The sequence below is a fragment of the Coturnix japonica genome, chromosome Z (assembly GCF_054131305.1).
Source record: "Coturnix japonica strain WE chromosome Z, WE-NBRP24, whole genome shotgun sequence".
NCBI lineage: Eukaryota > Metazoa > Chordata > Aves > Galliformes > Phasianidae > Coturnix > Coturnix japonica.
This window is the reverse complement of record NC_140702.1, coordinates 4722303-4738808: the sequence shown is the minus strand read 5'-3', so window position 1 is coordinate 4738808 and position 16506 is coordinate 4722303. Positions and strand designations below refer to the sequence as shown.

At 47.8% G+C, this 16506-nt stretch overlaps 2 protein-coding genes and 1 long non-coding RNA gene across 3 annotated transcripts; all 3 read left to right on the top strand.

Annotated features, from left to right (window-relative positions):
* Positions 1-423: 423 nt before the first annotated feature.
* LOC146753643 (obscurin-like) lies at positions 424-1972 on the top strand. The gene is made up of 2 exons (XM_085529622.1): positions 424-1041; positions 1734-1972. Exons 1-2 carry the CDS (start codon positions 843-845, stop codon positions 1967-1969), a joined length of 435 nt encoding a protein of 144 aa, XP_085385748.1. The 5' UTR covers positions 424-842; the 3' UTR covers positions 1970-1972.
* A 4071-nt stretch (positions 1973-6043) lies between these two features.
* LOC146753642 (uncharacterized) lies at positions 6044-8372 on the top strand. The gene is made up of 4 exons (XR_014940079.1): positions 6044-6536; positions 7635-7707; positions 7835-7907; positions 8254-8372. It is a non-coding gene; the product is annotated as an uncharacterized LOC146753642 (long non-coding RNA).
* A 115-nt stretch (positions 8373-8487) lies between these two features.
* LOC107318831 (rho GTPase-activating protein 32-like) lies at positions 8488-13982 on the top strand. Its single transcript, XM_085530691.1, has 11 exons — positions 8488-8564; positions 8749-8830; positions 9101-9244; positions 9666-9768; positions 9929-10061; positions 10558-10637; positions 10997-11104; positions 11364-11503; positions 11988-12189; positions 12551-12696; positions 13023-13982. Exons 1-11 carry the CDS (start codon positions 8514-8516, stop codon positions 13445-13447), a joined length of 1614 nt encoding a protein of 537 aa, XP_085386817.1. The 5' UTR covers positions 8488-8513; the 3' UTR covers positions 13448-13982.
* The last annotated feature ends 2524 nt before the right edge of the window (positions 13983-16506 follow it).

Sequence of the window (16506 nt, the reverse complement as noted above, 5' to 3'; positions counted from 1 at the left end):
TGGGACTGAGGTTAGGGTGGAACAAGTGACAGGTGGGAAGCTTAGTGTGGGAAGTGTGATGCTATCCCACCATCCCACACTGCCAGGAGCAGGTAGGAAATGAGTGCAGTTCTTTCCAAAGTGGGGGTGAACAGGGCAGTCAGTTCACCTCTCCAAAGAGGTTTTGTCTGACAGTGAGTGTGATCCTTCTGTATCAGGTACTTTGAAGGTGACGGCGGCCGCATTCGGTCAGTCCTTGTAGAAGCCATGTTTAGATTCTGCTTTGGTGGGGATGTGGATATGGGGGAATGGATGGTTTAATTGACATGAGAGAACAGGCAGTGATGCTGTGAAACCAGATGGATGATGCTCAGCCTGGCCATGTGCCTCAGAGCTCTTTGCTCGAGGAATCCAAGTGTAGGTGTGGGTTTGCTCAGAGCTAAGTTACTATATTTTACCAAAGTAATTATCAATGTCCGTGTTTCATTGAACCTCTTTTCCAGTTCGTAATGTGAGGAGTTTGATATTGGGATGGGAAGGTCATGGTTTGATATGGATGTTGGACTGGGAATCAGAAGATCTGGGCTCTCTTCAGGTTGTCAGTCTTATTGTCGGACTTCTTTTCAACATTCCTTTCTTTCAGTTATTTTTTCAATGATGTTTTAAGGCATTTTGAGCTGATAGGTGTAGTGTTCATGTGCAGTAATGCTGATGTGAGTAAGTAGGTGATAATGTAAGGGTTTTTTACATTCCTTATAAATCTCTGATTTCTTTTGTTCCTTCCTTCTTAAAGAGCAATCCATTAATCTAGTAAAGGAGCTATGTGACGAGGATGTGACTGAGCCTGAAGAAACCAAATTTGAATGCGAGATATCCATTCCTTCTGTGAAACCTCCCAAGTAGTATCTACGTGGGAAGTCTTACAGGCTGGAAGAAACTTGATTATGCAGCAAGAAGGCACCATCCACCGGCTGACCATACTGAAAACCACCACTGATATGACAGGCACCATTCAGTTCTCAATTGGCAAATCAAAATCCACAACCAATCTGCTCGTCAGAGGTAACATATCGTGGCTTGGTTTACATCATGAAGATGAAGAATTAATTAACGTACAGTCTTCCTTCACTGGGGTCTTTGAAATATTGTGAGTGTGTCTGGAGTGTCTGCTCCATTTGCAGTTCAAAGTCATTGGACACTAAATGAGACAGCTGCATCTCAGTAAAAGATCTGTTTGTATAGTTGTGATGTGCTTACTGTTCAGATCTACAGAGCTGACGTTTTCTCCCTGGCTATAGCAAAGAAGTCAAATCAGGTGAAATTAATTGTATTTCTGAACTAGACAAGTTTAATTTTGGTAGCACCTAAATTTGATGCAGTGTGTCATTGATTTCATCTGAAAGAAAATTCCAGGCTTTTTATCTGCTGTTGTCCCCAGTGTAAGAGTCTCCATTCACATCCTAAAGTACTTGTTAAATGTTCAGCTCACTCTTATTTGAATAAAAGCCTCAACTGGGAGCAATTTAATAGGCACAGGACAAGAGCTGGACCATGCATTTGGTAGATAATATACAGTATTACTTTATAGAAATGTAGTCAATGGCATTCCCTATAGACAATTGTTTGTTTTATCTTTGGAGTGGTTCAAAGAACCATTGTGAACATGAAATTAATTGGAATGGAATAGATGCAAGAGACTTTCCTCTTCTTCCACTTGTCCTCATCCTTTCTTCTCTTCCACCCCTGCTTTGCAGATTACCATATACAAATCACCGGGAAGTTGGAGGACAAGACAGCTTTGGAATGTCATTCTGTCATCCTGTCCTGTGACTTCAGGCCTTTTCAAAAGGCTGTGAAATGGTTCAAGTGCCACCCACCCATCGAGCCCTCTGAGAAGTACAAGATCAAGAGGGATAAGGATTCAGCAGAGCTCCAGATTCTGAAGCTGAAGCCCGATGACGCTGGTGTGCAGAGACTGAGGCCACGCTGACAGCTGAAGGTATGAGCAAGGAGGGTGGCCTCTTCCATGTCCTATTTCACCTCAGATTTCTCTTCTTGAGGTTGATTTCTGACATTCTCTCCTGCTAACTTTATAAATGTATAATCTTCACTGAGAAGATTACACAAAGATCATCTAGTCCAACCATTCTACCACAGCCCAGTATGATTTATAGTAACAGTGGTAACAGTTCACCTTGTTTCCCCACAGCCCGCAATGTAGAAGTAACGAAGCAGCTGCAGGATGTGGAAATTGAAGAAGAGAGCTCTGCTGTCTTCTCCTGCGAGCTGTCCCATGATGACGAGGACGTGGAATGGTTTCTGAATGGCAACCTCCTTTACACCAACAATTACAATGACATCAAGAACGTTGGCAATTGCTGCACACTGACAGTGAAGCAGGTTAAGCCTGAGGATGCTGGCACAGTGACAGTGAAGTCAGACAAGGTGTCAGAAAGCGCGCACCTGAAGGTGAGAGGTGGGTCTGATCACAGCCCTCCTGGATGTAAGAGATGCTAAGGAGCTACAGTTCATTCTATTGTGCAGCAATCCTGCTTCTAAAGCTCACCTCTCTGGTGTGACAAGTCATCAGGGGCTTTCTTCCAGTGGAAGGTTCCATTGCAGCAGATACCAAGGAAGGAGGATGGTTTTGGTGTCCTGCCAAAGCATTCCATTGCTTTTTATCATCATTTTACTTAACACAAGGAGAGTTACAGGAGCAGTTTCTTTTACTGCTTCAGTAACATGCAGTGCCAATGCTGTTGTCTCCAAGGATTTATGACTGAAGGAGAGATCATTCAGTGTGTGTTTTGCCTTTGGAATGACTAATGACCAGGCTGTGAACAACCTGATCTAGCTGTGAATGTCCCTGTTTATTGCAGGGGAGCTGGGCTAGATGGCCTTTAAGGGTCTCTTCCAATTCTAAGGAACTCGTGCCTGAAGTGCAGAAGTGGATGAATTATACCACTTCTTCATATCCTCCCCATGATTACAGAGGAAATACAGCAAAACTACATGCATGGTCTTATTGTTGTCATTTGCTTGAATACGAAGACGTCTCTTTTTTATGGTTGAGATTTTTGTTGATATGGGTCAGTAGGAACTCACATTGTTTAGCTTTCTCAATAGGCGATCGTGGGAATCCTGGTCTCCATCATCTGGTACCACCGTGGATTCATCTACATCAGGCACGACTGAAAGAATTAAAACACAAATCAACCACCAAGGTGAACCCTTCCAAAAGGGGGAAAGTTCCATTTGCTGCAAGCCACCGAGGTAACCAATAGAGGGGCCCTGATCCCCCTTGTGCCATCAGGATGCTCTGGCGTGGTATGTGCCTCAAACTCAAAGCTCCTTCCCACCTCCCAAGGAAAAGCAAAGCAACCCAAGCATCTCCAGCAAAGCTGCCCAGCAGACAGCAGGGAATGCAAACAGCTTCTGGCTGCTCCCCTGCACTCCTGTCCTAAGTAAGTGACCATACGGGGACTGGCTGGGAAATCAGTGCATGACACACGTGAGTGTGCACAGGATTGTGCAAAGCAGTGGGGATCCGTGTGTGTGTGTGTGTGTTTGTGTGTGTATTTGTGCATGGATGGTGATGCACACACATTTGTGTCCATGAGTGTATAAACCAGTGGGGTTGCTCAGGTGTGTGTAGGTCTGTGGGTATGTGTGCAAGGACGAGCATGCACATATACGTGTGTGCACAGGGGTGTGCAGAGTGTTGGAGCTGCACAAGGACATTGTGGTACCGGTGTGTGCGTGCACTTTGGGAGTGAAAGGAAGGGGTTACACATGTGTCTGTATGTGTGTGCACAGGGCTGCACTAAGGGATGTGGTTGTGTGAGTGTGTGTGAGCACATGGATAGTGCATGGATGCGGTGGCACAAATGTATGCTTGCACATGGGTGTGCTGAGGAGTTGGGTTGCACACAGGTGCACACAAAGGGATGTTTGTGGAAGGTGTAGGCACGTAGGTGTTCCCAGGGATGGTTTGCACATGTCTGTGAATGCAAAGGAGGGCACACGATGCAGAGTGTGCATGGAGGTGTGCAAAGCAGGCAGGGTGGCACACGGGTGTGCATGTGCACGTGGATAGGGGAATGCGGGGGTTACAGGTTGACCTGTGCTGAGGTGAGTGGGGGCTCACAGTGTTGCTCAGTGGTAGATTTGTTCACACTGAGTGCTAACAGGAAACTCACACACCCTTTTTGTTTCAGCTGTGCCAGCGCTGTGATCCCTTGCTGCTGGGATGGGGTGTTGGAAGGATGGTCTGCGTGCCAGGCTCCCTCCTCTTGCAGGAATCAAGTGTAGAGCAAAAGGGATGTTTGGGCCAGGTGACTGTAAGAAGGCTGGCTGCTTTGGATGGTGGCAGCTGTTGGAAACAGGTGCTCTGGGGACCGTTCAGCTTTTAACAGAAGTCAGGGGTCATGCAGCAAGAGCGACTAGGTTCTCAAATGGCTTCAGACGTGCACACCGAGTACGTCTGTCCTGCCGTGCCATCTCTGCTTGTTTTTATGCAGGCATTGTTATGACCACGTGTTGGGCCTGTTTGCTTGTAGAAGGAGGAATGTTAGGTGCAGTTCTCACTGAGAACTTCTGCTAGGATTTCTGTGTAATTTGAATCATGAGTGTTAGCACAGTGAGGTGAAGGAGGGCCCCGGAAGCAAATTTGGTGCTGTTGAAGCTCTGTGCGATGAGCAGGTGGGAGGTAACACGTGCTGGCAGGTGTGGAAACAACTTTGGGATTGAGGTGTGGAGGAAAGGTAAGGTGATGAAGGAGCTGATGGCAAAGAGTTTCCTGAGGAGGCTTGGTGCTTGCTTGGCGTTGGATCTGATCAACTTCTTGTTTGCTGGTGTCCATCTGGTGTTTGTGGAGTAGTTTTCATCCCAGGGTCTGTCTGGTAGGACTGGGGCTTGAGCCAGGCCAGGGCGAATCCAGTGTGCTTTGCTCTCGTTCTTAGTGCTTGTTTTTGCTCAGGAGGGCAGGTGGCAATCCTCACAGAGCAAGGCCTGCAAATGGGGTTTGTGGAGGAAGGTCCTGCAGGCCTTGTGTGACACCCATGGAGCTGCAGTGAGGCTGCATCTTTGTAAAACAAGGGAAATGCACAGAGATCTGAAGGTGGGTTGTCGTCTCAAGTGATGCCGGAGGGGATGTGCGTGCTCCTTTACATATGCGTTGTCTGCCTGCTGTAGGTGGGTTGGCTTAGAAAGCTGGTACCGTGTTTCTGTTGTCGGGAGAAGCAAATATCAACTCTTCTCTCTACTGAAAGATTTAACAAAAGAGCCTCTCCTTGCTTCTTAGCGTATGAATCACAGAATCATAGAATCACCAGCGTTGGGAAAGACCTAAAAGATCATCCAGTCCAACCGTTCTCCTATTACCACTAGCTCCCACTAAATCACGTCCCTCAACACAACATCCAGTCATTCCTTGAACACCCCCAGGGTGGGTGACTCCACCACCTCCCTGGGCAGTCCATTCCAGTGCCTGGCCACCCTTTCTGAGAAGTAATATTTCCTAATGTCCAGCCTGAACCTCTCCTGCTGCAGCTTGAAACCATTCCCTCTAGTTCTATCAATAATGACACGAGAGAAGAGGTCGACCCCCAGCTCACTGCAACCTCCCTTCAGGAAGTTATAGAGAGCAATGAGGTTTCCCCTGAGCCACCTCTTCTCCAGGCTGGACATTCCCATCTCCTGCAGCCTCTCCTCATATGGCCCCATTGTGCTCCAGACCCCTCACCAGCTTTGTTGCCCTTCTTTGAACACGTTCCAATGCCTCAGTGTCTTTTTTGCAGTGAGGGGCCACAAACTGGAAACAGAATTCGAGTTGTGGCCTCACCAGTGCTTAGTACAGGGGGACAGTCACCTCTCTGCTCCTGCTGGCGTCACTGTTTCTGATGCAAAATGTATGTAAGTGTCACATGTGTGACATCCTTTTTGATAGAGTTCTGTGACTGGAGTTCAATGGATTTGAGAGCTGACTTGAAGCCTGTGGGCATCACGCAGGAGTTGGGGTGAGAGGATGAGGCGTAGGAACAGGAACCTCTTTGGTCGTTATTAACTCCCAACTTTTTGGTCAGGAATCTCTGTGTGTTTCTTTATCATGTAAAGAACAGAGTCATTGTGCAGCCTGTGAATGAATTGATTCACGCCTGCTGATTGGTGCTGTTCTCTACAGGGAGCTGCAATGGAAATGGACACTTGTGGTCCACTGTCCAGCCCCCTCCCGTGTTGGAATTTCTGGGCTTTGAGACACGTCTTCCAGATGCACTTTGTGTTATTTCTGATGTGTTGACCTGTTGAGCTCCAGCCCCAAATGAGGATTCAAGTACTACCACCGCAGTCCATTGGGACTGTAGTATTTCTTGCTAAACAGAATTCGTGTGCACCCTTGTCTTTCGTCTGCACAAAGGATCTTGTAATCATCTGTGTCTGTGTTTCTTTTAGACCCAGAGATGGAGCAGAGAGGAACACAGACTTGGGTGGATCTTCATTCAGGAGCAGGGACACGTCATGCTCATCTGAGGTGTCTGGCTGACAGCAAGAGCAGAGAGGTAAGTTTCATAGGGTCGCGTGCCCATTTTATTTTATTTTTCATTCATGATGCATAGAGGCGTTCCCCAGACAAAGTGAGCATTTCTCAACTGGACTTTCTAGAAATGAGCTAGGCAGTGAAAATGGGTTTGAAGCATTCCTAAGAGCCCCGCAAGAGAATGCTGAGAGTTAATCTGGCACCCTCCTTTGGAAACGTCCGTTGTCCGTCAGCTCTTCAGCTGTGCCCTAACACCTCCCATTGCGCTGCCACACCAGGATAGAATTCCAAGCCCACACTGAGTCCTGGAATGTTGTGGTGCCGTGTTGGAATCAGACGTGACCACGTGGTCTTGGCTCCCTGCCTTGTGGGGGGTCATGGTGGACCAGGCTGTTGGCCGTTGGTGATGTCATAAGCATCTGGAATGAGGGGAGGAGCGGTGCGTTCTGTGTTCCTTTGTGGGTGAGCTAGTGGTCGGAGTGGTTGTTGACTTGTTGTTCTTGTGCCTTTAGTGTCGTTAATTAGTTAGTGTCGTTAGTTAGTTAGTATTGTTAGTTAGTTAGTGTTGTTAGTTAGTTAGTGTTGTTAGTTAGGTAGTGTTGTTTGTTAGTGTCGTTAGTTAGTTAGTGTCGTTAGTTAGTTAGTGTCGTTAGTTAGTTAGTGCCGTTAGTTAGTTAGTGACTTTAGTTAGTGACTTTATTGCCTTTTTCTTCACACCGTCGTGCGCAGCAGCTTGTAGGTAAGCTGAACCAGCATGGGATGGATGGGTGGGCAGTGAGGTGTTGAGAACTGCTGGCTGTTTGAGCTCACACCACCATATTGCTTACTCTTGACCATCAGAAGTAATTTTCCCCTGGTACACACGTTCCAAAGGGGGTATCAGTAAAGTTTGCACCTCTCCCGTGCTTCTTCCATTGTCTTTGCTCAGTACTGGAAGCATTGTAAATGCACCCACCACAGTGGGTGGACAGGCATCACGTAGCCTGGGACTCAGCATGTCTTGCAGCAAGTGGATGGGATGGTTGTGCTGTGTGTGTTATTCCATGACTGTCTTAGCCCTGCTCACTGACCTGCTCTTTCTCTCTCCTCTCCTCGCCCTCCGCCCACTGCCTCGGTGCAGCTTTTGTTCTCATTCCATCAGAGCAAAGCGACAAGGAACTGCTGCAGATAGCTTGAGGTGATCTCACTGCCAGGTACGTGCCATGTTTTGTCCCCCCGCATGGTTTTGCCGCAGGGTATGTGCGGGTAGCTCTGAAGAAGTCTGTCCATACTGTGCTGTGTGAATAGAGAAAACAGAAGTGTGTTTCTGCTCTGTTCCAGAGTCTTCACACTTGCTGTGATGGGTGCTGCTTGCAGTGAGATCAGCCGTGAGCCTGAGGTGGCGGCGACGGAGGTACAGTATGAAGCTCTGGCTGGTTTTTGTTCCCTGTGTTGAGCCATTAGAAGGAGCTGCAGATGTACTCTCCTGCAGGAAAGAATGGGCCAAAAAGGGCCTGGCCAGCTGTCTGCGCCAGTGCCATTGCTGATTAGTCTGGGTTGAGAGAGATGCATCTTTGCATGGCCTGGCAATGCACGCCAGGAAGGGAAAGAACTGTTATGAGACGTGCAGCTCCTTCTGAAGTGCTCCTGATAAGGACGGAGCACATTTGCTGCAGCTTTCTCTGCAGATGTGCTCCTCACCTTGAAATCCTCCTGGTTTGTCCTCATCTCCTGACCACGGCCTGTGCTCTGTTTTTCAGGCTGATAACATGCGGAAGCCGCAGCTGGAGCGTGCTGTGTCATCTTTGAACGTTCCAGCAATTGCGGCAGCCCATGTTATTAGGAGCCACGTCGCCCAGGGGCCGGGTGAGCTCTCCCTTGAGGTAAGCAGTTCCAGGCGTTCCTTGTTGTCATGCATAGAAGAAGGCAGTCATTTGAGCTGTTTTCCTACAAGATTTTCTGAATGTGGGATTGACGTTTCAATCTCTTCCAGGTTGGAGATCTGGTGAGCATTGTTGACATGCCACCAAAGGAGCTGAGCCCCTTTTGGAGAGGCAAGCGTGGCTTTGAGGTAGGCACACGTTTCCGACTAGAGAGCACAACTTGAGTAGAGTTGGGAATCTCAGGTTGCAGGTGTTCTGCCCGCACAGGATGGCTTCTGGATGCAAACGGTTGCCCTGTGTTGGTGTCAGAGGACCTTCCCTTTGGCTCTGGGCTCAGGCTAATGCCCGCCTGTTTTTTTGTTCTTATTACAGGTTGGATCTTTCCCTGGTGAGTGCGTGGAACTCATCAGTGGAAAGGTTCCCGAGTCCCTCCTGAATTCCTTGCCAAAACCAGGTACATATGTTACATTTGATAATGCGGGTTAGTAAAATGGGGTCAGAATGTTGCTGTCAGGAGATTCATTAATGCCCAAGTACAGCAATCTTAGCAAGAGGACTGCATTAAGCTGCTTGGGCACCTCCAGGGATGGGGAAAATCTGTTCTTGCTTGTCCTTGTTGGTAATGCTCTTCCCGTTGTTACATGCTTTGTCGAATGCATTATGTTTGGCCTCGTCCAACCGAGCGAAGCCTGAAATGAACTGGTTTCTTTGTTTTGTTGTGCAGTGCCAAGGAGACGGGGCAAGCTCATCCCCTTCCTTCGCTCCCTGGTGAAGGCCCGCCCCAGGAGAGCGACAGAGCCTGAATCAAAGAAGGAAGGGGTGTTTGGCTGTGACCTGGTGCAGCACCTTCTGCGCTCTGGCCGTGATGGTAAGAAATAGCCCATTCCTGAGATCTTCCTCTGTTGTGTATCTAAATGTGAAAGGGAGATGATATTTAGTAATTGTTTCAGCCTGAAAATGTAGGAAGCCTTGTGGCAACAGAGAGCATCCTGCACTCTTTTCCTAGCTTTTCTAGTCTTTAGATTCTCAAGGGAGCTGTGGTGGGACTTGCAGTGTTTGTGGCTTTGCCAGAATTACTTTCTCCAGGCTGTTGATAGGTCGTGGCATTTCTGGAAATCCAGGAACACATCTCTGTGCAGTTTCCTCACAGCTGTCTCTGCCAGCTTTCTCCCCTAAGGAGGAAGCAAGCAGTAGCCCAGCTTTGCTTAGAGAATGGGATGTGCGAAGGTCACAGCCTGAACCAGGACATGAGTAAGAAGCTGCGCTAACCGCTGGCTCTTTTTCTGTAGTTCCCCAGGTCCTCCAGAGCTGCGCTGAGTTCGTTGAGGAGCATGGCGTGGTGCGAGGGATATACCGCCTGTCCGGTGTGGCATCAAAGATCCAGCGACTACGGTAAGAGTGCTGCAACTGACACAGCTGTCAGTAGGGGCCCGTGCCATGCTGCGGGTGTTCAGAGGAACCCCTTCCTTTTCTTGACTGTATTTTGTGTGGCTGTGAACTTGTTCTCATCTTTCTCAAAGCCCTCTGCCCAATTCTATGTCCTTCTCTACAGCCATGAATTCGATACGGAGCAAGTTCCCGAGCTCAGCGTCCAGGAAATTCACAGCGTGAGCTCCCTGTGTAAAATGTATTTCAGGGAGCTCCCAAACCCTCTGCTGACTGAGCAGCTGTATGACAAGTTCTTGGTAAGCACAGGGCAATGTCTTGGAAATGACACGTACCTGTTCCCTGGGCGTCCTGGCTAGTGGTTGCAGCATTGCCCCATCTCTGAGGTCTTCTTTCTGTTAACCCCATGAAGCATGTCTTTGCCACATCCTGCCTCTCACTGATGGCACTTGTGGTGCTGCCAAGAGGTGCTTTTTTAAGCTATTCACAATGCTTGTGAGAATTCCCTTTCCTTTGCTGTTCCCCAGCTATTGGTAGAATGGGGTTAATAGCATCTTGGAGACAAATGCCTGCTGCAAGGAGCTGCACTGCGCAATCAGGCTGTAAACCCCCCTAGAGCTTGCACTGCTTGGCCTTGATGGCACAGGCTGCGTGCTGCTGTGTTCCCCTGATTCCTCTTGGAAGGCATCGAGTCTGCCTCGGTGCTGACCACCAGCGCGCTGTCCCCATGGTTCCCAAACCTGTGGCAGCTCTCCAGCCTGACTGGTGTCTGAATCCCTTCCTGCCTTTTTCCAGGACGCTGCCGGTGCTGCAGAGGAGGAGCGGGTGCAGAGAATGAAGGATGCCATCCAGCAGCTGCCCGCTCCTCACTACAGGTCAGTGCTGCACTCGGTCTGCTGAGCTCAGCCCTGCTGCCTTTCAGAGGTCAATGATGCGATTCCAGGTGTTGTCTCACACCTGCAACATCATGCCTGTGCACGCTGCAGCGGCTGAAGGCTGCATTGGGTCAATTGATTGGGTCAGTTCCTTGCACGGTGGCACGGTGGTGCAGCTGTTGGCTGCGGCTGTGCTTTGTGGGTCTTGGTGCTGCAGCATGGTGGCACCGGGAACATTTTATCTACTTCATATTCAGGGTGGTAGCAATGACAACAACCAGCATGAATGGAGGTCTGTTTTGTGCACTGCAGCACGGCTTGCTTTTTGGTTCTGAACATCTGCCTCCCTTGTTTTCCAGGACTCTGCAGTACCTTATGAGGCACCTTGCGTCTCTGGCCGGGAACTGCTCCGTCACCAGCATGGATGCTAGGAACTTAGCGATTGTGTGGGCTCCAAACCTCTTAAGGTAAACTTCTTTTTCAACACGATGCTTAATTCTGCTCTCCTTCAACCCCAGGGGCACAATTTCTAGATGACAGTTTCTACTCACTTGTTTAGCTGGGACTGCTGTGTCCCTGATAATCCAGGAGAATTTCGTCAGTGGCATCGCTGTTTGCCCACTGCGGAAGTCTCCAGAGCCCAGTTTTACAGTTTTTGGCTACAGAAATTCAGACTTTGGGAAATGATCTTGGGGAAATGACTTATAAGATCTGCCTTTTCTTCAGATCCCAGCAGAGCCCGTCTGCCTGCGCCAGCAATGAAGCTGCCTGCATGGAGCTGCAGGCGCAGTCGGCTGTGGTAGAACTGCTCATCAGCCACGCAGATGTTTTATTCTGCTCCAACTCCACAACAGCCGTGGGAGAGGGTGAGCTTCTTCCTCCTTTAGCTTGATGTTGATCTGACAAATTGATCCAATCCAGGCCTTCTAAAAGACCTTTGAAAATGCTTTTGCTGTCAAGGAGACAGCAGGCTTCTTAGCCTAGGTTTGAATATGGCGCCCGACTCCTTGATCCTGAGAGTGTCCAAACCCAAACCTTACATGGGTAAAACCATCACTGCCATTAAGATGTTTTGCAAGCAGGTGAAGCTTGATTGAAGTGTCGCAACAAAGCTTTCTGAGATCCCTGCCCCCTAGTTTTTCTAGGATTTTTGTTTGCCTGTTATGATACAGAGAGTTGCTCTTAATTATGGCTGTGTCCTTTGCCACAAGCATACCTCTGAGCACAGAGTTATTTTGAGCTCCTCTTCTTTGAGTGGCTTGGATGAGAAAGTCTGAGAGAACTGCAGAACTGGGATGGCTGTGCTGCTGCTTTCTGATCATCGATCTTACCTGTGGTTTTCCCTTGCAGGGCACAGTTCTCAGCCTGGGCCCAAGGCTGTGTGGGTGTCTCCTCCATCTGCAAAGCTGCTGACACTGCAGGAGGCCCAAGCTCAGAAAAGCGGCCAGAGCAGCTCTCCTGCAGTGACACAAAGCAGCAACATCGACATGGAGGAGGGCCCCGCAGCTGTACAAGGGAGATTCCACACGGTCATTGATTTTCCATCTGAAAGGTAAAGAGGACTTCCCTTTCCAGCCCCTATCATCATTGGTCGGGTGGGTCTTAGTGGTTTATTTTTTGTCCGTTATATATATATGAGCCTGCCAGCTCCTGTCCTGTCCGGCTGTGGAGCCTTTGCTCACATGCTCCACATCTTGCTTGACATATTTGAGAGAAATGTAGCCAGCAGGACTTGAGGGCTGAGCTGTAGGAATGGAAACATCCTCTGCTGTTTGAAACAGAGCGTGTTTCTAAGCTGTGTTTCAGCAGAAAGCAGGCATTGCCACGAACGGGTAACAATTGGCAAGGGCTCGGTGCAGCTCTTTCCTCACCCTGCACCACGACTGACAGCATGCTCTGTTTTCTCTCTCCAGACCACGTTCTCCCAGTAGGAGGGCAGAGTCAGCAGCTGGCAGTTGGTGTTCGTGCTTCTGCCTGCACAGAAGATCCAGTGTGGCCGAACACCAACTGCAGAGCAGTGCCAGGGAGCCCTCTGAAGCTGAAGTCGTGGTCCTGGCAGGTAAGGGTGTAAATCCAGCTTTCAAAACACTGCTTGTCAGCAACACAGGTAGAATTCATGCTTTCAGTGGGCTTGTACCTCCTCCTAGCTTTCAAGCCTGTGCCTGACATTTTCGGTTGACCGTTCACCCCTGTCTTTCCCAAATGAGTCTCTTGTCAACACAAGAGCTGGTCCTGCACGAGGATCACTTTCAAGACAGTGACAGTGTTGCTAGAAGCCTATTTGCTTCTGCCCACCACCACTACATAGCTAAATGGCAAGAACCTCTTTCATGATTCATCTTGCAAATGCTCAATACTAACCACTGTACATCTATTCCTTCCTAGGTGACTCCAGCCCTTGTGTTAACGGAAGATGCAGGGCAGATGATGATGCGGCATCCTGTGCTTCCATCAATATAGAGCTGTTAGGAAGCACAGGATGCTGCAGTTCAAACGACATTATTTTATGTGAGTGCAGCGGTGGAAAGAAGAATATCATCGACCTTCAAGCTCTAATTCATGCAATCCCTGCTGAATCTGCTGACCTGAGCCTGCCAGACACCTCAGGCACCAGCCTGGATTGCGACCCTGTGGCTTTCCAGGACAGCCCAGCCCAAGCAAAGCCCGAGTGCCCTGACAGCAGCACCACCACACAGGCTCAGGTCAGCATCACTGAGGAGAAGCCGAACATGACAGAGGAGGGTGTAGAATCAGGCCACGAGTCCCAGGCTACAGGCAGCAGCATCGTCTCTGAGCCACACTCTCCATAACAACAGAGGATTGGTCCCATCTAAAAGCCGGGACCTCTCACGTCCTCCTTTGTCTCATTGAATAAAGGCACGCTCGTGCTCAATCAATACTTTGGCTGCATTCCGAGTCTTCATTCGCAGAGATTGGGATGAGTGCAAGAAACATCAAGGCAGCTCAGCTTGCAACGCTCTGGCTGTGGGGTGCGTGCAGGGACACTGTAACCATACAGGGAAAGGCTTCCACTGCTTCCTCAAGCTGTAGTCCAGCCCTGCTACTGCTCTGTGGCACAAAGCCCTGAGGGATGTTCCATATTGTTAACCTAAGTGAAGCCAGCTTCATGCGCTGTGTTTTGTTGTTGCTGGGTGAGAGGGGGATGCACGTTGGTGAGAAGATGAGCATTGCTGGATCTGCCACGAGTGTCCCTTCTGCCTCTAAGAATATGTCCTAAGTAGGATGTGAACACTGCTGGCACTTCCTCATTGCACGTGCTTGGAGGATCTTCAGTTCTTGCACATTTCAGGATGTCTGTCAGTGACTACGAGGAAATTCTCAAGTACTAGGAATTCCGTGAAACAGTTGGAACGGGTAAGTGTCATCTTTGTACAGAAACAGCACGCCTAACAGTCTGTCTCACCTCTCTAGAATTAATGTGAGAATAGATTGACAGCTCTTGTCAGTTCTCTAAGTCAGGTTTCATTTGTATAATCTTGAAATTGGATTTTTGAAACCAGTTGGAAATTGATGGTGCTGATTACCTCTTCCTCTAATTAAAACATTACACCCAATGCTAGGTACTCTGCTTTACTTGTTGTATTATATTAGAGAAGAATTCACGCTCAACTTTAAGCATCTGTGTTTTGAATTATAGGTGGTTTTGCAAAGGTAAAACTCGGGCGGCATCTTCTTACTGGTGAAAATGTTGCAGTAAAAATCATGTAGAAAGTTACTTTAGGGGTAAGCCAAAAGGCATTTAAATATGATAATATCTTCTGTTGGAATTGTGGACTTCTCTAGAACACAGTGGCAGGTGGGATGGTACATAGGAATGCAGCCTACTGGTCCCATTGCCTTTTGAAAGATGCTGTAGAGCTGGAAAAAGTTTAACAGAGCACCACAAATCTTGTTCCTCGTTGTTCAGAGGGCAGTATTCTCTGGCTGTAAAATGGAGGAAGTTATTACATCATTACATTATGTCATTACAACATTATTCCATTATTACAGCAACTTTACCAAAATGTCAATGAAAATGCTGAATGTTTTACTTTTCATTTTTCACAGCTCTGTTTCAGAATTTCTATGGGAGTGATGTCAGTCATTGCTGAGTTGATGTCGAATTGTGTACTGTCCCATATGTGCTTGTTCTGTTCCACAGCAGTCAGATGTGGTACCTGGTATGTCACAGTAGTTAGCGATTTCGTCGCTTGCTTTTATGGTCTCTTAAGGATGACTTGCCTCATGCTAAAACAGAAATTGATGCCATGAAGAACTGAAGTCATCAACGTGTTTGCCCATTGGATCATGTAAGAGAGACATCAAAGAAATATTTATAGTCTTAGAGGTAAGAAATAATTTCTGCCACACTTCAGTTGACTGTTTTTATCTTTAGCAGTAGACAATAATATAACAATAAGGCTGAAAAGAAATGATTCCTATATATCTCAGTGGAGACTGGGTTCAAGATTCATTGGTTTGAGAATTAAGTAGAAAATTTTATATATTCTGATACATATTCTCTTATTGAGCATGGGGAACAGGAGAGAGCCCTGTCGGTGCTTTTCCGTGCTTTCTGTGCTGTCATTGTTACTTCTCTCTCTCATATTCTCTAAATGCATTTTCAGATAACCTTAGCTTTCTTATGACAGTATTGTCCTGGATGGGAGCTGTTTGATGACATTGTTTCTAAGGACCACCTTTTGGAAGAGGAAGCTCCAGTCTTTTTTTGACAGATTCTTTCAGCAATTGCTTCTGTTCACAGTCAGGGTTATGCCCAGAGACCTCAAACCAGTGAGCCTGAACTGCAGTCAGTCTTCCATAAATAATAATGAATGTGTTTTTATTTTTTTGTGCCTCAAGGAAGAGTATCCTTTAAACAAATGGTGGCTATACAGAGGGGATGGGGTGAGATGCATTACTCTGTCACTCTGTCAATTCTGTCACTGAAGACTTGAAGCACAGGTTAGGTACTGGAAGGCTTGAATATTTCCTCACCAATAGGTTAGAGCTTTGCATCTCTCAGTAAAGCAAATCATTACAGCACGAGCATTTTCCTAGGCATCTTATGAAATCCCTCTATCTAAGGCTACTGGAAGGCACTCTGAAGAAAAATCATTCTCCCCAGCTTCTCTTCTCTGAGTGGGAGCTTCAGCCCCCTGCACAGGCTGGATGTCATCCACAGAGTTTGTTTCAGGTTGTTATCCTTCCTGGCCAAAAACCAGATACAGTATTGTAGATGTGGTCCAGTGAGTGTTGAAGCAGGACTGACTTGTCCTGGTCTGGTTGTGCTGCTTTTTAATGCAGCTGATGATCTTGTTGTACTTCTTTTCTGTCAGAGCACACTGCTGGCTTGCATTCAGCCTGTGGTCTCTCACCACTTGTCCTCCTAGTCCCCAGGTCCTTTCCAACAGATACAAGCTAGTATTTCCCACCTGGGATATTGGAAGATGGGAACTTGCCAGCAGTCAGTGAAGATCTCTGAGACAGCGAGAGCGAGCAAGCTTTGAGTAGACTGGGAACCACTGTCCACAGCAGGAAAGAAGAGAAGAGAAAAGATGTTTCCTTGGGCACTTGGGTGGAAATCATTCCTGACTGCTTTCTCATCCACCGGGAAAATCTGCTGATTGACAATTTGAAGCTGATAGACTTTGGACTCTGTGCAAAGCCAAAGGTAAGAGTATCTGTTAAATCAAATACAATGTGCCCCCAAGTAATGCATGTTTGAGCACCGTATGCAACAGGGGCTTGTCCAAACAAACTCCTTAAAATCAAGCTGTTTCTGTGGCTGACATGTTATTGCATCTTGTTTGGAATGGCCTGAACTGTGTGAGAGTGGTTAACAGATTGATCAGATGCACAGTTAGAT